The 22947-nt window shown below is 44.6% G+C and overlaps 1 protein-coding gene across 7 annotated transcripts in view; it reads left to right on the top strand.

Moving 5' to 3' along the window:
• The first annotated feature begins 5567 nt into the window (after window positions 1–5567).
• LOC139226329 (kinase suppressor of Ras 1-like) overlaps window positions 5568–22947 on the top strand; it is a 222899-nt gene continuing 205519 nt past the window's right edge. For 4 of the 7 annotated variants that reach the window (XM_070857009.1, XM_070857004.1, XM_070857001.1 and 1 more), the window contains exon 1: window positions 5568–6134. In XM_070857009.1, the coding sequence (XP_070713110.1) occupies window positions 5853–6134 (282 nt within the window). In that variant the 5' untranslated portion in view covers window positions 5568–5852. The other 3 variants (XM_070857006.1, XM_070857005.1, XM_070857002.1) reach the window with 3 other exon arrangements.

Consider the following 22947-nt stretch of genomic DNA (forward strand, 5'->3'; position numbering starts at 1 on the left):
CTCGAGCCTGCTCCGCCATTCAATAAGATCATGGCTGATCTGGCCGTGGACTCAGCTCCACTTACCCGCCCTCTCCCCGTAACTCTTAATTCCCTTATTGGTTAAAAATCTATCTATCTGTGACTTGAATACATTCAATGAGCTAGCCTCAACTGCTTCCTTGGGCAGAGAATTCCACAGATTCACAACCCTCTGGGAGAAGAAATTCCTTCTCAACTCGGTTTTGAATTGGCTCCCCCGTATTTTGAGGCGGTGCCCCCTAGTTCTAGCCTCCTCTACCAGTGGAAACAACCTCTCTGCCTCTATCTTGTCTATCCCTTTCATTATTTTAAATGTTTCTATAAGATCACCCCTCATCCTTCTGAACTCCAACGAGTAAAGACCCAGTCTACTCAATCTATCATCATAAGGTAACCCCCTCATCTCCGGAATCAGCCTAGTGAATCGTCTCTGTATCCCCTCCAAAGCCAGTATATCCTTTCTTAAGTAAGGTGACCAAAACTGCACGCAGTACTCCAGGTGCGGCCTTACCAATACCCTATACAGTTGCAGCAGGACCTCCCTGCTATTGTACTCCATCCCTCTCGCAATGAAGGCCAACATTCCATTCGCCTTCCTGATTACCTGCTGCACCTGCAAACTAACTTTTTGGGATTCATGCACAAGGACCCCCAGGTCCCTCTGCATCTCAGCATGTTGTAATTTCTCCCCATTCAAATAATATTCCCTTTTACTGTTTTTTTTCCCAAGGTGGATGACCTCACACTTTCCGACATTGTATTCCATCTGCCAAACCTTCACCCATTCGCTTAACCTATCCAAATCTCCTTGCAGCCTCTCTGTGTCCTCTACACAACCCGCTTTCCCACTAATCTTAGTGTCATCTGCAAATTTTGTTACACTACACTCTGTCCCCTCTTCCAGGTCATCATTGTATATTGTAAACAGTTGTGGTCCCAGCACCGATCCCTGTGGCACACCACTAACCACCGATTTCCAACCTGAAAAGGACCCATTTATCCCGACTCTCTGCTTTCTGTTCGCCAGCCAATTCTCTATCCATGCTAATACCTTTAACGTAGTGAAACGTCCCAAGCGCTTCACAGAAGTATTATGAGATAAAAAATTGGACATGTGGTGCAGGACTGCAGTTGTTTTTGCTGTAGGCCTCTGAGTGACTTCTAAAAACTATTACTCATCATTAATAATTATTGCAGTGGAACTTTGCAAAGAAAGAAGAAAGTAAAGATGAATGTGGATATGTGTGATGAACGGATCATAGGGGAGATATTTTGTAACTATGCAGGCAATCATGCTGACTTATCTTCATAAGACTCACAAACCTTCTCTCCCCTGTCCAAAATAAAATAATCTCAATGTTGACTGAAAGGGTTTGATCTGCACATTCTACTTGGAACTTTAGCACATTGACTATTAATCAATGTTACTAATTACAAATATTAACAACAATAGCAATAACAACTTGCATATTCATAGTGCCTTCAACGCAAAAGGCATCCCAAGGCGTTTTACACAGAACATATGAAATAAAATAAGAGCAGGAGTAGGCCATGCGGCCCGTCGAGCATGTTCTGCCATTCAATAAGATGATGAAATTATGTCCCCTAGTTCGAGATTCCCCCATGAGAGGAAAACTTTTTTTTTCAAAAATATACTTTATTCATATAAAATTTTCACAATACATTAGAAAATAGTTCAGTACTTTGCGGTCAGCAATTCCATACAATTCGTTTGGATGCTGACAGCAGTTCCATACAATGTACTAGCGTGCATTTCATTTCAAGGTACAGTTTAGTACAATCCGTAAATCATGTTACATGTAGTACTGTGCAAATAAGAGAGCAAACATGGAGCAGATAAGAACAGGTTTACATAACATTCCAGGATACATTTCAAAACCGCTCACGAATCACGTTACATGTAGCACTATCCTCTCAGCATCTACCCTGTCAAGCCCCCTCAGAATCTTAGTGAACCTTCTCTGAACTGCCTCCAATGCAAGTATATCCCTCCTTAAATATGGAGACCAAAACTGTACGCAGTACTCCAGGTGTGGTCTCACCAACGCCCTGTACAGTTGTAGCAAGACCTCCCTACATCCCTATTTTTATACTCCATCTCCCTTGCAATAAAAGCCAACAGAAGGGAATGGCTGAGTGTTGGTAGACAAATTAGGAGCATAGACCTATAAACATGGGTTTCGTGCAAGCTTTGAAAGGCAGAGAGAGAGGAAGCAAAGCAAAGAGGTTTAGGGAAGGAGCTCCAGAGATTAGGTGCTGGAGGGCTGAAAGTGAGGAATGCCAGGAGGGGAGGCTGCACAGGAGGTCAGAGCTGGGTGTGCCTGGGAAATTGCCAAGATAGGGTGGAGTGGGATCATGCATGTTCTTATAAAAAAATTTTGTTATTCATTCTCGGGATATGGGCGTTGCAAGCAAAGTTGGCATTGATCACCCATCCCTTGTGGCCCTTGAGAAGGGGTGTTGATCTGCCTTCTTGAACCACTGCAGTGGGGTGAAGGTACTCTCACAGTGCTGTTAGGGAGGGAGTTCCAGGATTTTGACCCAGCGATGAAGAAGGTGGTGTGTTGCTTGAAGGGGAACTTGGAGGTGATAGTGTTCCCATGCGCCTGCTGCACTTGCCCTTCAATATCACAATTGATGATTCCCAAAGGTAAATATTAATGCCGATTTAGTACAAAATAACCTGCCTTATTAGCTGAATGAGTTCCATTGAGTAACTGAGCGAATAAAGCAAGGAAGGTCCCAGGTTGAGTTAGCTGTTCTAAACTGAGGTGACAGTAATGCAACTACAATTGGCACTGCTGCCCCAGTGTTAGAAAGGGGAAAATTATCTAAGATTCCCACTCCTGACCACAATCCAGTGGTTGTTGAGTGAGGATAGAATCAAGTTGGGCTGTGAAGACTCCCCTGTTAGAATAGCTTGCTGACACTCACTTCAAGGGTCATACACAAATAATTGTAATTGGGGATGCCCGTGTGGCCATACTGCGCGTTGAGTCAAAATCTCCAGGAGAGGAAATTAAGGGATAGATGGTTGAGAAAAAAAACATTAAAATAGATAAAATAACAAATTAAATGCATATACAGTATTAATATTTTTTGAATAATGCCTCTTTATTCCAGATAACCTATAGCTGGCTAAAATTCTCAAAATGCATTTGAATACAGAGGAGAGATTTGTTAGCATCAGTCTTATTGAAACAATAAATTGCCGACATTTCAGTTATATTATTTGTACATTGTTTATAAGTATACTCATAGATAGGGCCTTTAAAAACACTATTGGCATAATGGGTTTTATGGCAAGAGGCATAGAATATAAAAATTGAGATGTAATGGGGAATCTATATAAATCCTCAGTAAGACCATAGTCGGAATATTGTGTGGGCAGAATAATGAGGCACTAAAGAGTGTTCAGAGAATATTCACAGGGATACTGCCTGATATGCGAAAATACAAATTCAAAGAATGATTTGAAAAATTGGATCTGTTTTCATTAGAACAGAGGAGATTATGGCGTTAATAGTTGGCAGTGTTTAAAATTGAGGGGTCTGGAACAAGGGGGCATAGATATAAGATTTAAATGTGAGAGATTTAAGATAGAGAGCAGGAGAACCCTTTTTACACAGAGCGTTGTGATATGTGAATACACTATTGGAGATGATGTTAGAAGGAGAGACCATGTCAACATTTAAGTCTAGGTTAGATTGCTAGTCGAAAGAAAAAGATATAAAGGAATATGTGAACATATGGGATTAGGACCTCTGCTCACACGGAGGATAAACAGCAACATGAACTGGTTGACCTGAACGACCTGTTTTTGTGTTGTAATTCTATGTACGATAAAGAGCCTAATTTTCCAGGAAAATTTACACAATTATAACATATAAGATAGGAATCATAATAGATGAATTATTAACATTTTTGAACATCTGAAGCTAGTGCTTTGTCATGAATAATAATTCCTGCAACTGAAATTATTCATGCATTACATTAAACAATAAGTAATCTATTAATTAGCAATAAGTAATCGATTATTTTTTTCCATTACTATACACTGGAAGCCTTGCTTTGAGGCCTTCTATGACTGATGGGCACCACAGGGACTGACAAGCATATGGGACACGGGTGACAATATTATTGACGAAAGGTCATCGACCTGAAACATTAACTGTTTCTCTCTCCACAGATGCTGTCTGACCTGTTGAGTATTTCCAGCATTTTCTGTTTATATTTCAGATTTCCAGCATCCATAGTATTTTGCTTTTGACACTATTATTATTTAAATTTATAAGCTTCCTTAGATTTTATGGTTTAATTTTTAAGAGGGCCCTTTTGTTAGGTTTTTGTTACATAGACTTGCATTTGTGTAGCATCTTTCACGACCACGGGACGTCCCAAAACGCTTTACAGCCAATTAAGTACTTCTTTTGAAGTGTAGTCACTGTTGTAATGTAGGAATCGCGGCAGCCAATTTGCGCGCAGTAAGCTCCCACAAACAGCAATGTGATAATGACCAGATAATCTGTTTTTAGTGACACAATAGCAAAATACTACAGATGCTGGAAATCTGAAATAAAAAGAGAAAATGCTAGAAATACTCAGCAGGTCAGGCAGGATCTATGGAGAGAGAAAGCGGGTTAACATTTTGTCAAAGATCAGGCGAAATGTCATCAACTGAGCATTTCCAACATTTTCTCTTTTTTAATGATGTTGATTGAGGGATAAATATTGGCCAGGACACCAGGGATAACTCCCCTGCATTTCTTTGAAATTGTGCCATGGGATCTTTTACATCCACCCAAGAGGGCAGACAGGGCCTCAGTTCAACATCGCATCCGAAAGACAGCACCTCCGACAGTGCAGCACTCCTTCCATTGTGCACTGGGAGTGTCAGCCTGGATTATGCATTTAAATCTCATGGTAGTGGGTCTTGAACCCACAACCTTTTAGCTCAGAGGCGAGGGTGCTACCCACAGAGCCACGGCGCACTCCGAAATGGTAACTGTTTCTCGCTTCACAGATGCTGCCCGACCTGCTGAGTATTTCCAGCATTTTCTGTTTTTTTAAATGTCAGACTTCCAGCAGCCCAGCCACAGTATTTTTGCATTTTGGCAATATTATTATTTAAATTTGATCAGATTCCTTTGATTTTATGGTTTATTTTTCTAAGAGGATGTGTGGGGGGGGGGGGGGACGACGACGACACTTTTGGTTGTTTGTTTGAAGATAGTTGAATTCAGTAAAGCCTCAATAATTTTTTTTTAAAAGACTTTCTGGGAAGGGTGGGTGAATCCAGCTAGAAGCGAATCTGCGAAAAGGGGGGGAAAGCAAGGTCACTAACCAGCCCGCGTTGGGTGGCGGCGTCGGCGCGGTGTGCTGTGGGAGTTGTAGTTCGCTTGCCTCCTCGGCCGCCCCGCCCAAGGGGAGGGCGCGACTACAACTCCCAGAGCGCAGCGCGCGCCACCCTAGCAACCGCTCGGCCCCCCTCGTCCCCCCCTCCCCCCCCGCTTGCTGGAAGGGGGAAAAAAGAAAAGGGAGCCGCTCCAGAGTATTGAGCGGCGGTCGGGGCTTTCGGATGTGTCATCCAGGGGAGAGAAATTTATAAACTAAATACTTTTGCATTATTATTACTATTTTGCATTGGTATTTTTGCAAAAAAAAGAGAAAATATTTATTTATATTGATTTTTAAAAAAAATTCTGTGTGAGGAAAAACTTTAAAAAAACATTTTTTTTTGCCTTTTTTTTGTGGAAGGGGTGAACCGAATTGGGGATTTTTTTTTTTAAAAAGCAGGCCGAATGTTTAGGAATGGCTGAAGAGAACAACAAGGGCCATCCCAGTCATAGCAATAAAATAAAGAAGGCTGCAGTTGCTGAAGAAGAAGGGGGCGAAGAAGAAGAAGAGGAGGAAGAAGAAGAAGAAGAAGAGGAGGAGGAGGAAGAAGAAGGGGAGCTGAGCTTTGGGAAGGCCCTGCAGCAGTGCGAGCTGAACCAGAACATGATCGACATCAGCATCTCCAACCTGGAGGGGCTCAGAACCAAATGCGCCGCTTCCAACGACTTGACACAGCAGGAGATCCGCATGCTGGAGGTAAAAAAATAAATAATAATCTCCTTTTTATTGTGTTTGGGAGATGGAACAAGTGCAGTAAGGTGTGGGGTGGTGGGGGAAGTGAGACCAGAGAAGGCAATTGAGAGAGAGAAAGCCTCTTTTCTCTCTGCAGATCCCCAATACAAGGGCAGCAAAAAGGGGAAATAAAGCCTAGAGAGACAGACTCCCAACAGCAGCTTTTGGATTTAAACCAGCGCCGTCTGTTTTTCTAATGCACTTAAAAAGGGTATTTATGAAGGATTTGCTCATTACAGTGATAATCCAGATATTTTGCACCTGCACACCTCATTGCAAACTCCCAGTATGCTGATGATATGCTGTCTGCATCGTTGAGTACAAATATAGACTACCTGTCTCTTATCTGACCTCAACCAGTTGCTGTCGAGATTAAAATAAAATAAAATGCATATACATTACAGCAGTGTTGCAAGTTACAAATTGTAACGCGGTTGTCGAGCTGAAATGCACGCCCTTTTTGTTTGGCGTTTGATGTTTTTTTTGTTTTGGCAAATTTGTGTAGCAGTAATTTTTGTGTTTTGAGTTGTGTACAATTTTATTGTTGTGATCTCTTGTGTGCGCACAAAACGAAACGAAACGAAACTCGCGTGGTGAGAGGAGGTCCTGATCTTAAAATGTTACGTGTGCTAATTTGGAGTTCACCCACGATTAGCCATTAATTGTATTATTCCCTGTCTTGGCTCTTGTGTTCGACTGAGGCCAACAGCAGCTGTCGTTAACCCTTTAATCCACAAGCCAACGCATGCTGGTAAGGAGATAGATTGTCTTTCTTTTAAGCAGTTGTGCTGCAGAAGCGACTTGGTACTTTTGTGTGTGTGTGTGTGTGTGTGTGTGTGCCCTGGTCGTGAGGTTTCTCAGAAGCTCCACACAGATTGTCTGTAACACTTCTGTGTGTGTGTGTGTGTGCCCTGGTCGTGAGGATTCTCAGAAGCTCCACACAGATTGTCTGTAACACTTCTGTGTGTGTGTGTGTGTGCCCTGGTCGTGAGGATTCTCAGAAGCTCCACACAGATTGTCTGTAACACTTCTGTGTGTGTGTGTGTGTGTGTGTGTGTGCCCTGGTCGTGAGGTTTCTCAGAAGCTCCACACAGATTGTCTGTAACACTTCTGTGTGTGTGTGTGTGTGTGTGTGCCCTGGTCGTGAGGTTTCTCAGAAGCTCCACACAGATTGTCTGTAACACTTCTGTGTGTGTGTGTGTGTGTGTGTGTGCCCTGGTCGTGAGGATTCTCAGAAGCTCCACACAGATTGTCTGTAACACTTCTGTGTGTGTGTGTGTGTGTCGCTCTTTTACAAGTGTGTCAGCAGTTTTTTTTTCTCCCCCCCCCTCTCTTTTGGTTGAATGATCCTGGTAAGCCGCTGTCATAACTCGCCTGGGAAATGTTTAAACCTGTTCCCAAGCATTTGCTGTGTCGTCAGCTTTTTGAGAGTGGGAAAAAAAAAAGAGGAGGAATCACAGTTTCTCCCGACCTGTTAGGAATATTCGTGACATTTTTTAAACGGCGCTTGGAAGGGTTGGTTAATGTTTGTCGAAGACTCGGTGACAGCCCTAGGCCTGTACTGAGCAGACACTACAACGATGAGATCAGCATAACCTACTTCTCCCGAAATCAGCAGTCGCAACACTGCAGCACTCGTCTGTCTGTTGTAAGCAGCTATATTTTGAAAGAAGGCGATTTTTTTCTTTTGTGGTGGGTGAGGGTGTGGTATGTTCTGAGGCTCACAACGAATTTTTTTTAGCGTGTGGATTTGTGTGTTTTTAATCTTTTAACTAATATAACTTGCAACCAAGACCTAACAAATATGGAGACAGTGAAGAATGGAAGTTTTTTTTCCCCAGCCAAGATCTGATTTGTGGGTGTTGGGTGGCAGCAGTTCGAAAGTCCTTCATGGATTATTGGGGGATGAAGTAATACTGGTCTCCACAGTTGTGGTGTGTTGCTGTAGAGTGTTGCGGCTGTTTCTAAAAATAGAACAGAACAACTCCTCCTCGTTTTATGAACAATGTGATAAGAATATGCCACCACCGTACAAAGACACACAGTTGATTTAAAGTGCTTTCAAATGTGTTTGGCATTTACGTGATTTAAAACATAGTTGAAGTGTAGTTTGGCGTGACTAAGTATATTTGATCTATTTCTCATAACACGAGTTTTGCTGATGCCTTGGTGGTTGAGGAGGGACTGCACATGTGCTGGGATTTGCTGCCACTTGAGGGTCAAAGCAGTTTGGTTGCATGCTCTGGGTTCACTTGTGTTGAGGAGGATATGGTGTCTTGCCTACAGTACTAAATTGGTTTAACTTTTTAGCGTCGGTTTGCCCCACAGTGTGTACATATTTGTCTTGCAAGTGCTGTAACGAGGAGCAGAGTGTATGGAATGTAAGAGGATAGGTTAGTTGAGCTGTTCAAGTTATACTGCATGTTCTCAGTGACTGCTCCTCTTTTCTTGGCTGGTTTTATGTCTGCATATTCTTTTGCGCAGGCATTGTATAACACGGTTGATTTCATAGGTGGTGGAATGAATGGTAATGGACAGGAACAGACTCCTGTAATAGGTCTGCTTTCCATTAACACGGATTTTAGCACATATTGAACACTCAGAGGGCAGCTTGTGTCTAATTTTGGAGCTAACCTGACCTTGTGCACTCATAACTGAAGCAAGTAAATGACCTGAGGGAATAGTTCGAGTAATCTGCCATTATGATTAGTCTTCTATCCCAATGCAGGCTGGAGCCCCCGGCCCTCTTTAATTTGCAAGGGAGTATAACAACAAAAACTTGCATTTATATAGTGCCTTTACTACAGTAAAATGTCCCAAGGCAATTCACAGAAGCGTTACCAAACCAAATTTGACAATGAGCTACACAAAAAGATATTGGGAGAGGTCACAAAGCTTGGTCAAAGAGGTAGCTCTTAAGGAATATCTTAAAGGAGGTGGAGAGATTTCAGGAGGGATTTCCAGAACTTTGGGCCTAGGCAGCTGAAGGCATGGCCACCAATGGTGGAGCGATGAAAATGGGCGATGTGCAAGAGGTCAGAATTGGATGGGGCGCAGAAATCTCGGAGGGTTGTAGGGCTGCAGGAGGTTAGAGAGATGGGGAGGGGCAAGGCCATGGAGGGATGAGCGTATAGACATGGAGAATAGACATTTGACATCCGCCACATTTCTGCCTCGATCTCTCATCGCTCATCCGCCCTGACCTTCCTGCTCCTCTGAAATGCAGCGGATGATTGTGGCGGAGGAGCGGTGAGGGTTCATGGCTGAGATTCGGTGAGTGATCATGGTGGAGATGTGGCGGAGGTGCGGCAAATGGGAGTACGGGGCCCAGAAGAGCCAAGGGCACAGGGACAGCACGGGCCAGTCCACATTCCGATATGTGTGCGCACTAGGTCCGTGCAGCGGAGCAGGTCTCCAGTGGTCTTGGTTAACTCTTGGCACTGGATAAAGGCCGAGCTCTGTCAAGCCCGTGTGGTGGCTGATGTGCAACGGTCACCACACATTAAAAAAAATCCACGCACAGGCATCTTCCACCCCTGGAGTTCAGGACTGGAATATCGGGTCCTTCATTGAAACATCTGCAAACTCATCCTTTTTGGTGTGGAGGCAAGTCATCCTCGTTCGAGAGACTGCCTATGAAGATGACATTTGACATGCTTTGCGCGTCTTGTTTCTGCACAGAGATTTTAAAACTGGACCATTAGTTATGTATCTGCATAAACTATTTACCATTAAAGTACAATCTTGCTCTAGTTGAAGTAAGCAGCCTGGTGGTCCAGCGTTTCAGTATCTTAACACATTCTGCCACGTGATGAATGTTCATGCCAGCGAGAGAAATTCTGAATAGAGGAAAACATTCTTCACTCCACTTGGCCCGAGGCTGGGTCAACCCATAGCACTTGCTCACTTTCTAAAGATTATGTGTAAGGGGAACAGAAGGAAAGAAATACTTTGTGGCCTCAGCAAAGGGAAAATCGTGATCTGCATTATCATGGCTTGCTGCTTTTCCTGTTTGGAGATAGTGGCAGTAGGGACATTTGTGGCTTTTAATTAACTTTGTTTAAGCTATTGAGGTATTCTACATCAACCTTCCTAATCATCACACTACCAATTTAGTGAATATGTCTTTGCATTTCCTAACCTTTGCACTAAAACTATAGAAAATCACCGACCATTATTTGGGTTGAAAAGTTATTTTATAAATCCAGTGATATCGGAATTGGAAAAAATGAACCTAACTATACAGAGATTGCTAGATAGTTGAATATAAATTTATGAATATAACTCTTATGCTTATTGGGAAAGAGACCTGGGTTTTCTCTATGAATTGGTACTTTTAAAATTCATAGCTTATCTGTGCTCCATTTCTATACTTTCCCAGTTTTGAAGAGTATGCTTTTTATATAAGTAGTTAAGACATTTAGATCGGTGTGTGTAAGCAATCTTTTTATATATTTTTTTCCATTAACGGAATGTCTCCTGACTCTAAATCAACACATGACTTTTCATTATATATTTATGTAGAGCAACTTGCTAGGGCAGGAGATTCTTTTACATACTCGAATATTGAACCGCTTTGTGAAAACTCCTGATTGTAGATGACCTTTATCGAAGATTGAGTAAATTAATGACCGACCGTCCTTATTGTTTTCGATATGAAATGAACCTGGGTGTGGGTGGGAGGGGTGGTAGGGTGGAGGGCGGTTAAGCGTTGAAGCAGGAAGAAAGAATATGATCGAGACAGAATGGTCGAACTATACCCATCAATGTTCGACACATTCTAGATCTTGTGTTTTGTATAAAACACTAACCAAACAATTTTATACAAAAACAAACAAACCAAGTTACTTGCTGTTGCTTTTTAAAAATTTGACACAAGCAGCTCCCAATCTAGAGAAAATTCCAACAATGAAGTAAGCTTCCAATGCACTTCAGAACCTATTTGGATCATTTCCCCATAGGCAATAGTTGAACAGTGATCTTACGGGACAAGCCAGGCTAGCTGCTTTTCATTACAACTGTGCACCAGCTCTGATTGAGCAATGCCATCAATGATCAGCTGGTAGGATATGTTATGTATGTAACCTTGTAACCATGTCTAACCACCAGAGGGCTTACCCCTGGAGTCCCAAGGGATCCCACAATCCCTTGGGAGCACCTGTATATAAGGAGGCCTCACTGCTGGAGAGGCACTCTGAGATCTGTAATAAAGAACTAAGGTCACACCTTACTTTGAGCTTGCAGTATCTTTATTCAAGACATAACAGGATAGATGAATGGATTAGGGAAAATTAAAATCAATACAAGTTCTTGTAGAAAATAGCAAGACTTTGATTCCAGTCTTGATGCTGCTAAGCTCTTTTGTCCTAATTGTGAAAGTGTTTTTTTTCTTGTCTGTTTTGTGAGACAAGTGTATAGAACAGGAGCACCTAAAAGAAAACTGGATGCTGGAAATCAGCAATGAAAACAGAAAACACTAGAAAAACACAAGTTTGTTAGTATCTGGGGGGGTTGGGGGACGTGGATGAAAGGTGATTGTAATGAAGGGTCTCTATTTGAATGAACTTGCTAAACATTTCCAGCAATGTCTGTTTTTATTCTATAACCACACTTTCCGTGGTGGGGGTGCACTTCCATGGTTTCAGCTGGGTGGAGATGAAAGGAGGGAGAAAACAAGAAAAGCTTTCAACATCAGCCACGTCCCATTCCAATCTTTATTGGGTCTTGTGGGGATTACTATGCTGAATGTAGCTTTAAGTGAATAAAGTGATCGCTTTTTCTCTTGGCTGGCTTAGTCTGTGTAGAGGTTTGGTTGCAGGTCCTCTGCTCCAAACTTGGCAGGAGAGTGATGTTTAATGGATGTGGGTGGAGGGACGGCGGGGGGGCCGAGGGATTGTGGGGAGAGACGTGCAAGTAAAGATACAAAATGGAGGAGAACAAAAAATAGGAACTAATTATGAAGGAGCATGTGACCCATCCACCTGCTGAACAAGGAAGTGTGCAGGGGCCCTAAGGGGTGGGAGTAGGAAGGGAAGCAGTAAAAAGAAACTTAATGCATGTTTGAATGCCGACTTAGGAGTGCCATTTTTTTCTTCTTTGTTACGTGCTTCTGTGGAGCATTGTTGGATCACAACATGGTTGCATTTAAAAGATTTTTAAAAAAACATTGCAGGAAAATGTATAATTTTATTTTGATAATCTTCCTTCATGTTCTGAGATTAAGTCATGTGTGTACAGGCATGCTTGTTGCATTGGCTGTATTCAGTGCTGCAATATAAACTGAAGTGTGTGTACTTTCACTTATCCACCTCCTCTATCACTGGTTAGAAATTGGTTAAACAAATCCAATCTTTTTTTCTTTCCTGTTTTTTTCCCCCTTTTTTTTGAATGCACTGACTTTTACTGGGGTACTGTACCACAGGCCCTAGCAACTCTCCAATCCTTTGCCGAAGGTGTCACTCTCCATGTGAGTCTTGATGGTGAATATTGGCACTATCTTTGGTGCAGGGCATCACGGTTGAGCTTAACGTCTGCTCATGTATTTTCCAAGGGTCACCGGACAACAGTTGGGAGTGAGAAATCTGGCTCCTATTTTTTTTAGGGGTACTGAGATCAGTTGTAGCACCACTACTGCCACCTGAGCTGAGCTGAGATAAGCTAACTCAGCACTGGCTAGAAATATGTACAAGTTACAACTCAGAAACAAGCCTTTTGGCCTGACTAGTCTCGTGTCTGCAGTTACCTTCCATGCGAGCATAGTCCTAATAATATTGATCCATCCTGTTCCCTTTATCTCCTTTTCCATCATTAATCTATCCAATATAATCTTGAATGTTAACAGTTTTTGCCTCCACTAATAACCCTGGAAGTGAATTCCACCACCTTGCAATTCTCTGTGTAAAGAAGTTTTTCTTGCTCTTTGTTCTAAATCTCTTGCATCAAGCTTTTATCTCTAGCCCCTTTTATACACGCCTTCACCTTGTATCCGTCCCATTCTTTCATAATTTTCAAAACTTCTATCATATTGACCCATTATCTGCATTATTCTAACAAAAAAGCCCAAATTATTCAAATTGTTTTTTCAGATTTGAATTTCATCAGACCAGGCAACATTCTGGTGAATCTGTCTGTCTTGTGTCCTGTCTAAAGCCTCAATATCCTTCCCTTTTGTGTGGAGCCCAATCCTGCACACAACAGTCTAACCTGAGGTATTATTAAGGTTCCGAAGGCGCGAGTTCGGGGCCCAGGGGCAGCACGGGCCAGCCCACACTGCAATATGTGTGCGCACTAAGTCCGTGCAGCAGAGCTGGTCTCCAGTCGTCTTGGTTAATCCTTGCCACTGGATCAAGACCTAGCTCTGTCGAGCCCGTGTGGTGGCTGGTGTGCAACGGTCACCCCACATTTAAAAAAAAAAAAAATCCACGCACAGGCATCTTCCACCCTTCAATATAGTTCGGGATCCGGAATATTAGGTCCTTCATTGAAGCACCTGTGAACTCATCCCTTTTTGGCGTGGAAGCAAGTCATCCTCGCTTTGAGGAACTGCCTATGATGATGATTGATTAAGGTTTTATATAGGCTCATCCTTGGCTTTTATATTCTATAATCCAAGTCCCTCTGTTCTTCCACAGCATCAAGCCTACTTCCATTCAGAGTATAATTATTGCTGTTTATTCAAAATGCATCACCTCACACTGGCAGACATTGATTTCCATCTGCAGTTTTTTAACTCATTTCCCGCATATCCCTTTGCAGCTTCCTTTGGTTTTCTAAATTACCTAGACCACCTAGTTGGTATCATTTACAAATTTTGACACCGCTCTCGCAAGACCTATATCCCAGTTATTCATATAACCAGTGAACAGAAGTGGCCCCAGAACTGAACCCTGTGGGATATCACGATCCGCTTCCAACCACTCTGGGAAAAACTGCTACTCTCTGTTTTCTCTCTCCTAATTAATTTTTAATCAATTTTTCTATCCTCCCTCTAATTCCATACCCCTTTATCCTCTCTGGTAATCTTCAATGTGGTACCTTGCCAAAGGCTTTCTTAAAGTCTGCTGCATTTCCCCATACCTGTTACTTCCTCAAAGAATCCTATGAGGTTTGTTAAACACGATCGGCCCTTTTGAAATCTGTGCTGGCTGCTTCCAACTATTTTCTCTCTTATCTAGATATGTGGTAATTTCATCCTTAATTAAATACATATTTACCTCCCACAGAAGTCAAGCTAACTGGCCAGTAGTTACTCAGATTAGCTTTGGAACCTGGGACCTTTGGGTCTCAAACACCCAGGACTTCAGGTATACAATGAAATTAATGCTAAATCTATACCAATGCTGAGGTAGTGTTCTATGGACACGGGTCAGAGCTGTACTTTAACATGTGTACAATTTTTCAACTCCCCTCCACCTCGAGTAGTTTATGCTCCATATAAGCCTTCTCCCACCCCTCTTCTAACCGTATCACTCTTTTTTTCCCCCTCATGTATTTATCTAACTTCCCTTAAATGCATCTATGCTATTTGTCTTGACAACTTGTGGTAGTAAGTTCCACATTCTAACCACTCTCTAGGTAAAGAAGTTTCTCCTGAGTTCCCGATTGGATTGTTCATGACTATCTTGTATTTATGACCCCTAGTTTTGGACTCTCCCTCAAGTGGAAAAATTTTCTCTACATCTACCCTATCAAACCCTTTCATAATCTTAAAGACCTCTCTCAGGCCACCCCCTTACCCATCTCTTTTCTATAGAAAAGAACCCTAGCCTGTTCAGCCTTTTTCTGCTAAGTATATCCTTTCATTTCTGGTATCATCCGTGTAACATTTTTTTGCAGCTTCTCCAGTATCTCTATATCCTTTTTATCATATGGAGACCAGAACTGTGGACAATTTCTATCCAGTTTTCCTCCTTCCTCTTGTAGGAATATGGATGAGCTCTGCTTGGTGTTTACCCAAATGGCATGGTTGAGATAGGATCTCAATATGGGGAGAGTTGTTGAAATTAATCCATGTTCTGGTCCTGGCACATAGTATTGGTTCTTCAAGTTGTTTGGTCTCCTTTTGGATTGAATCATTTAGAATTGCATTTGGCACAGAAACCTGCCGGTGTAGAACTGGTGGAAGCTGTGTTGGTGCACATGGTCACTCAGAAATCTTCTTAACTAGATAATAAATCTAGAACCCAAAGAAAAGAAAGATAAAATAAAACTGAATTTAAAAAAATATATATATATATATAATGGGCCCAAGTTTCGGCCTCAGTTGCTCTTGATTTTTTGGAGCAACTGGTGTAGAACGGAGTATCTTAGAAATTCAAATTCTTGGCATTTAGTTTGCTCCAGTTCTAGTCAGTTAGAACAGTTTCACTTTGGAACAGAATTTTTTTTTCAAAAGGGGGCGTGTCCGGCCACTTACGCCTGTTTTCAAAGTTTCGTCAGTGAAAACTTACTCCAAACTAACTTAGAATGGAGTAAGTGAAGATTTTTGTACGCTCGAAAAAATCTTGTCTACACTTTAGAAAATCAGGCGTAGGTTACAAATCAGGTGTAGGAAATGGGGGGGGTTTAAAGGGAAGTTTACAAACATTAAACACTTCAGTTTTACAAATAAAGAGCCATCATCAATAATAACTGATTAAAACATCAATAAATCAACCAATAAATCAATTAAAAAAAATTAATAAGAAATAATTTTCAAAAAATCAATAAATAAAACATTTTCTACTTACCGACTGCAGCACCGGGAGCCCTCCAACAGCGTGCTGGGATGCCCCCCCCAGTGTGTCTCTGTCAGTGTCTCTATCTCTCTGTCTGTGTCTGTGTTTCTGACAGGAGGGGAGGGAGGGAGGGGGGGGGAGGGGGGGGGAAGGGGAGAGGGGAGAGGAGAAGGAGGGGAAGGGGAGAGGAGAAGGAGAAGGAGGGGAAGGGGAGAGGAGAAGGAGGAGAAGGAGAAGGAGAGGAGAAGGAGAAGGAGGGGAGAGGAGAAGGAGGGGAGAGGAGAAGGAGGGGAGAGGAGAAGGAGGGGAAGGTGGGGGGATGAGAGGAGAAGGTTGGGGGGGTGGGGAGAGGAAAAGGTTGGGCGGGGAGAGGAGAAGGTGGTGGGTGGTTGGGGGGAAGGAGAAGGTGGTGGGGGGGGAGGGAAAGGAGAAGGTGGTGGGTGGGTGGGGGGGAAGGAAAAGGTGGTGGGTGGGTGGGGGGGAAGGAGAAGGTGGTGGGTGGGTGGGGGGGAAGGAGAAGGTGGTGGGGGGGGGGGAGGGAAAGGAGAAGGTGGTGGGGGGGGGGAAAGGAGAAGGTGGTGGGGGGGGGGGAGGGAAAGGAGAAGGTGGTGGGGGGGGGGGGAGGGAAAGGAGAAGGTGGTGGGGGGGGGGGGGAGGGAAAGGAGAAGGTGGTGGTGGGGGGGGGGAGGGAAAGGAGAAGGTGGTGGGGGGGGGAGGGAAAGGAGAAGGTGGTGGGAGGGGAGGGAAAGGAGAAGGTGGTGGGAGGGGAGGGAAAGGAGAAGGTGGTGGGAGGGGAGGTAAAGGAGAAGGTGGTGGGGGAGAGGAGAAGGTGGTGGGTGGGGGGAAAGGAGAAGGTGGTGGGAGGGGAGGGAAAAGAGAAGGTGGTGGGGGAGAGGAGAAGGTGGTGGGGGAGAGGAGAAGGTGGTGGGTGGGGGGAAAGGAGAAGGTGGTGGGGGGGGGAGGGAAAAGAGAAGGTGGTGGGGGGGGGGAGGGAAAGGAGAAGGTGGTGTGGGGGGGGAGGGAAAGGAGAAGGTGGTGTGGGGGGGGAGGGAAAGGAGAAGGTGGTGTGTGGGGGGAGGGAAAGGAGAAGGTGGTGTGGGGGGGGAGGGAAAGGAGAAGGTGGTGTGGGGGGGGAGGGAAAGGAGTAGGTGGTGGGGGGGGAGGGAAAGGAGTAGGTGGTGGGGGGGAGGGAAAGGAGTAGGTGGTGGGGGGGAGGGAAAGGAGTAGGTGGTGGGGGGGAGGGAAAGGAGTAGGTGGTGGGGGGGAGGGAAAGGAGTAGGTGGTGGGGGGGAGGGAAAGGAGTAGGTGGTGGGGGGGAGGGAAAGGAGTAGGTGGTGGGGGGGAGGGAAAGGAGTAGGTGGTGGGGGGGAGGGAAAGGAGTAGGTGGTGGGGGGGAGGGAAAGGAGTAGGTGATGGGGGGGAGGGAAAGGAGTAGGTGGTAAGGGGGAGGGAAAGGAGTAGGTGGTGGGGGGGAGGGAAAGGAGTAGGTGTTGGGGGGGAGGGAAAGGAGTAGGTGGTGGGGGGGAGGGAAAGGAGTAGGTGGTGGGGGGTGGGGGTGGGGGTGGGGGGGGGGAAAGGAGAAGGTGGGGGGGGGAGGCTGAATGAGCCGGGCCCAAGACTTCGGGCAGCGCCCGTCCCCAGCACCAGATTTACAGGTAGGTGGTGTCTGGTCCGGGGTCTGGGGGAGCGCGGGTCGGGGTCGGGGGGAGCGCGGGTTGGGTCAGGGGGGGATGGCAGTCGGGAGCACGGGTCGGGGTGGGGGGAGGATGGAGGTCGGGTCGGTTCGTGTTGGGGGCGGGGGGAGAGGGAGGTCGGGTTGTGCCGGGTCGGGTCAGGTCCGGGGGGGGAGGGACGGGGTCGGGAGCGCGGATCGGAGGGGGGGTGCTGGTGGGAGGGAGGTCGGTTTGGGTCGTGGGAGGGGGGGGGGGGGGGTGAGGGATAGGGAGGTCAGGTTGGGGGGGGGAGCGCAGGTCGGGTCCGGTCCAGGGGCGGGGGGGGGGGGGGGGAAAGCGGAAGCGGGAGTCGAGTCGGGTTGGGAGGAAGCAGGAGCTGGGCATGGGAGGAGCCTTATGCACGCAACCCCAGTGAGGCCATTCGGCCAGGGCTAGGGGCTGCGTGCTTCGGGGCCCCTCCCACACAGTTTTGGGCGCCTGGAGCTACTGCACATGCGCGCCCACTGTAGCGCGCATGTGCAGAGGTCCCGGCACTGCTTTCAGTGCAGGGACCTAGCTCCGCCCCCAACTGCTCGTGCTGCGCCGCGCCAGGCTCAAGAGGACCAGCAGGGAGCCGGAGAATCTGGAAGTTTTTTTTAGGCGCACTTTGTGGCGCAAAAACGGCGCGGCCCGAAACTTGGGCCCTATGAGTGGCTATCAAGAATGTCAACTGACTGGTTGCAATGCTTTCTTAGAAATGCAATTTTTGCAAGTGAGTCTGGCTGTAGCTAATGAGTTGCGGCCTTGGCTGGAAATTAAAATCCTTGAAATCGAATTACCATAAATTTTGGTAAAAACTTAACCTTTTCAAATATTTGGTTTCCCAGCAAAAAATAAGAGTTAAACCTGAACCATTGTTGTATCACTGATGTAATACATTTTATTTCAGCACCCAAAGTGCTATGTAAATGTTTGTATAAAGATAGAAATTATTCAGAGAGATAAGGGGCTGTGTATTAAGTTTTAAGCAGTTTCCTTCCAATATTTTCTAACACTTGACTAAATCTGTAAAATTGGTTTGGTCAGTTTTTTTAAATGGAGGGTGGAGGATGTAATGCAGAGTGCCAATGAAAGCATGTTGCGTTAACTAGGAGTAAATACCAATCCCATAGGAATAAACAGAATAATAGATACTGACTTGCCAGTGTTCTGTGGAGATGTATTCCAGTGCAGCCTAATTTTGGTTGACTGCTGGATGCTGACCTGTTTAAAGTGAGGAAAACGAGGTGTTTGGGGCAGGATGCAGATGCATTGCAGCATTGCCATTGCTTGACCTCTTCCTGGCGTTTCAGTTTATCTCTCCACAGCAGATGTTCCCTAGCACCAGTAGCATGCAACAACAACATATCTGGGTGACAAACTCTACATTCTAAATGCATTTTGCATTTGCATTTTGCTCGCAAGATGTGACAGCTTGGAGTAGTGCATTGCTTCTTCCTCAGCCGTTCTCTCGCCTGGCCCACCCCAATACAGCAGGAATAATTATCCATGTTATTTTAGATCCATGCAGAATTAAGTTCTATTCTGAAAGATCATCTGTAAGCTCTCCATTTTAATTTAACACTTGCTTTTGTGTACATTGGCCAGTCATCATCATAGGCAGTCCCTCAGAATCAAGGAAGACTTGCTTCCACTCTTAACATGAGTTCTTAGGTGGCTGTACAGTCCAGTGCGAGAACCACAATCTCTGTCACAGGTGGGACAAACTGTCGTTGAGGGAAAGGGGAGGGTGGGACTGGTTTGCCGCATGCTATTTCCGCTGCCTGCGCTTGATTTCTGCACGCTCTCGGCGACGAGACTCGAGGTGCTCAGCGCCCTCCTGGATGCACTTCCTCCACTTAGGGCGGTCTTTGGCTAGGGTCTCCCAGGTGTCAATGGGGATGTTGCACTTTATCAGGGAGGCTTTGAAGGTGTTCTTGTAATGTTTCCGCTGCCCACCTTTGGCTCATTTGCCATGAAGGAGTTCCGAGTAGAGCGCTTGCTTTGGGAGTCTCGTGCCTGGCATGTGAACTATGTGGCCTGCCCAGTAGACACCAAGTCACTGGAGAAATACCACCAAAGATGTCTGCGCAAGATCCTACAAATCCCCTGGGAGGACAGATGCACCAACATTAAGTCCTCGACCAGGCCAACATCTCCAGCATTGGCCAGTAGCCAATAATTGAGTGTCACAGACTGCATTTACATTTTTTTTAGTGTGTGTGATAGTCGTGACCATGTAAATATGTCATAACTGGGTGCATCACTGTCATTATTTATTTTCTTAACTGCTGTAGTTTATTATTTGTTATAAGTTGTTCCAGTCGCTTAGAGGGGCAACAGAATTGGTGGTTTTAGCTGTTTGTGGTTGTTAAGCAACTCATTGGCAGGTGCTGCTTATTGTTCCTGTTGACCTCTTGGTCTGCATCCTGTACTTTACAGTTCCTGAATTTATTTGTACTAATTGTGAACTGTTAATTGTTGCAGTTATGTGAGGCCCTTGAATCAAGGATTTCATTTGAATAGCCTTGGTTTGAATTATAATTTATTTAGGCCATGGGTTAACTGCGTAGTATACTATAAAGTTGGAGAATATTCGTCATATTTCCTGCTAATACTAATCCTTGCAGTGGTTATATCACAATTGTTTAATTTTTCTTTGTGGATATTATCGGTACTGAGATGAAGATGAAGACTCCAATCAAATAAAAGCAACCCAGATTATCAGGAGGGGGCAGGAAGGAGAGGGAGGGGAGTTGTCTGAAAAGCTATAAAATTAATGCCTTGGAATCACTCCCAGCTGTTGGTTATTCTCTTAATACCCTTTAGTCGGTAAGTTATTCCTTCAGTTATGAAGCTCAATGCAAAAACAAGCAGTCCATTCATGTTATCATGCTGGACCTACATCCAATTTTTGTCGTCTTCAGTAAGCTACCATGGCATTCAGCTCATCAGCCAGATATATAGCCATTGTCATCTCGGTAAAATAAATTCTAAAAGCACTATGGTGGACTGGTGAACTCATCTTGATGCTAATGTAGGGTTAGGTATGCTCTGCTATAGAGTAAGCTTTTTCTCCAAAGTGCCACATGTATGGAATAAAAGAAAAACATTTTCTTTTTATGGCGTTGAGAAAATATTTATTCCATTGTTTTAGTTTGGTTTAAGATATGATCAACTAGCTCTGAAAAACTTTTTCTGGGTCTGAGGATGATTATCCAATTTTAGGATGTAACTTTGGCCCCAAGACCCACAATAAATTAAAGGAACAGTTTTTACTTTATAAGAACAAATTGAGCAGTTCAAGGGATTAATTAAATGTGCATGGAGGTTTTAATTTAAAAGTCATGTGGTAATAGTTATCTGTATTAACTTTAGAGTAGGAAGTGACTCGACTTGGAGAGATTAATGGGTTGAAAGTGCATACAAGACGCACTGTCTTATGTGAATGGCTGGAAATGTAGCTGCTGCATGAATTTGCTGAGTCACCATGCAAATTTGAAGGGCAGAATGTTTGATGTAAAATTAATATTTCCACTGTGTAAAAGTGTCACGAATTCTTGGGTGTCTAATCAAGGGTACATTTCATTCTAACCCTGAGACTGTAGTACATCTTTGACACTTTCACTATTCTAATTTCAAGGGGTTGTGTTACAACTTTGAGCTTCCTTTTTCCCCCTCTTAGCCTGAACAGGATGCATTTTGTAATGACCAAAAGCTAAATTTCTACAGCATCCTCTCTTATTGTGTTCTGCACCTGTAAAATAGGCATTGTCCAGCCTTTAGTGAGTAAGGCCTCCAGCACTCTTCATATGCTGTGCATCAAAAGTAAATATATTTTTGGATATATTTGCACTATTTAACCTGGCCCATGTAGCCTCTTTAAAAAAAACATAATGGCCCAAAAATCAGCCATTCATCCATATGTAATACTCTAACTTAGTTAAATAACTATAGTTTTCAAATTATAAAGTAAACCAGGAAGACCAAGTTTTGAAATTCTGATGAGATAGATACTTCCAGAAAGGAATCTATAGGTCTTCTATGGGTAAATTAACAGGAAAAGGGTTGTCAGAATAACGTGGGTCCTAAATTGGAGAACTCTTGGTGGAGACTGAGGTACTAAATGAATATTTTTCAACCGTGTTTACCAAGGAAGAGGACTTTGCCAAAGCTAGGGGAAATGAGGACATTGCTGAGATGCTGTATGAGATTTAAAAATAGAGATACTTGAAAGGCTGGCGGTAATTAAAATGGATAAGTCACCTGGTCCGGGTGGGATGCATCCTATGTTGCTGAGGAAAGTAAGGGTAGAAATTGTTGAGGCGCTGATAACAATTGTCCAGTCCTCCTTAAATATAGAGGATTGCAATTGTTACACCCTTGTTCAAAAAAGGGGAGAAAGATAAACCTAGTACAATGTATGCACCTGTGAGTATGCTCACAGGTTTGTAGAAATCCACTCCGTGCCTTTCAGTTCTGTGCGGAGGGGATTCCTGTCAGGGCTGCTCTTGCACACTCTCCACTTTGCTATCCTCGTCTGCCGTCTGGACACGCCATGGTGCACCATCTTGCTCTCCGGAGGAGGCGGGGATCCCCGATGGAATGCTCTCTTTATTTGTTGGGGACTTGGCCTGGTGGGTGGTGCACGGAGCAGTCCCGTGCAATCATTTTTTAAGTCGTGGACTCCCAGGCCTTCTGCAATTTCTGCGGTCTGGAGGAGTCCATGTTCCATGTGTATGTTCAATGTGAGAGGTTGCAGCCCCTCTTTAAATATTTGAAGGGGCTGCTCCTCAAATTCTGGTTGCACTTCAGTCCCACGCTCCTGATCTTTGGGCACCCTGTGCGGAGGGGAGCAGGCAGGTCAGGAGGCCTCCTCGTAGGCCAGTTCCTGGGCATGGCCAAGGTGACCATTAATCAGTCCAGGCAGGAGGGGGTCGTTCAGCCCGACTGCCTGCCTCTTCCACGGTTACATCCAAGCCAGGGTGCCCCTGGAGATGGAGCACGCAGTGTCCACCAGTACGCTCGCAGCCTTCCGCGATAGGTGGGCGTTGGAGGGACTGGATTGCAACATCACCCCCGGCAACCAAATTTTAATTTGACCATTAGTTGTTTAAAATGTTTAATTTGTGACTTTGTCGGTTCTAGTGCCCGCTTTTAAGGGGGGCACTTGATTTATAGTTTTACTTTAAAATAGTTGTAGAGCTGTTGCATTGTGAGTGGCTTAGCCACGTGATGTTCACAAGACTCAATAAAACCTCAGTCAGTTGGGTCTAGGTCTCCATGATGAGGTATGCAGTTTGTGAGCCTAGTGAGAGCCGGAAGAGAAGCTGCCTTGCTACTACAACAGCTACAACTGAAGCCTGCTGC

The sequence above is a fragment of the Pristiophorus japonicus genome, chromosome 16 (genome assembly GCF_044704955.1).
Source record: "Pristiophorus japonicus isolate sPriJap1 chromosome 16, sPriJap1.hap1, whole genome shotgun sequence".
Classification (NCBI taxonomy): Eukaryota; Metazoa; Chordata; class Chondrichthyes; family Pristiophoridae; genus Pristiophorus; species Pristiophorus japonicus.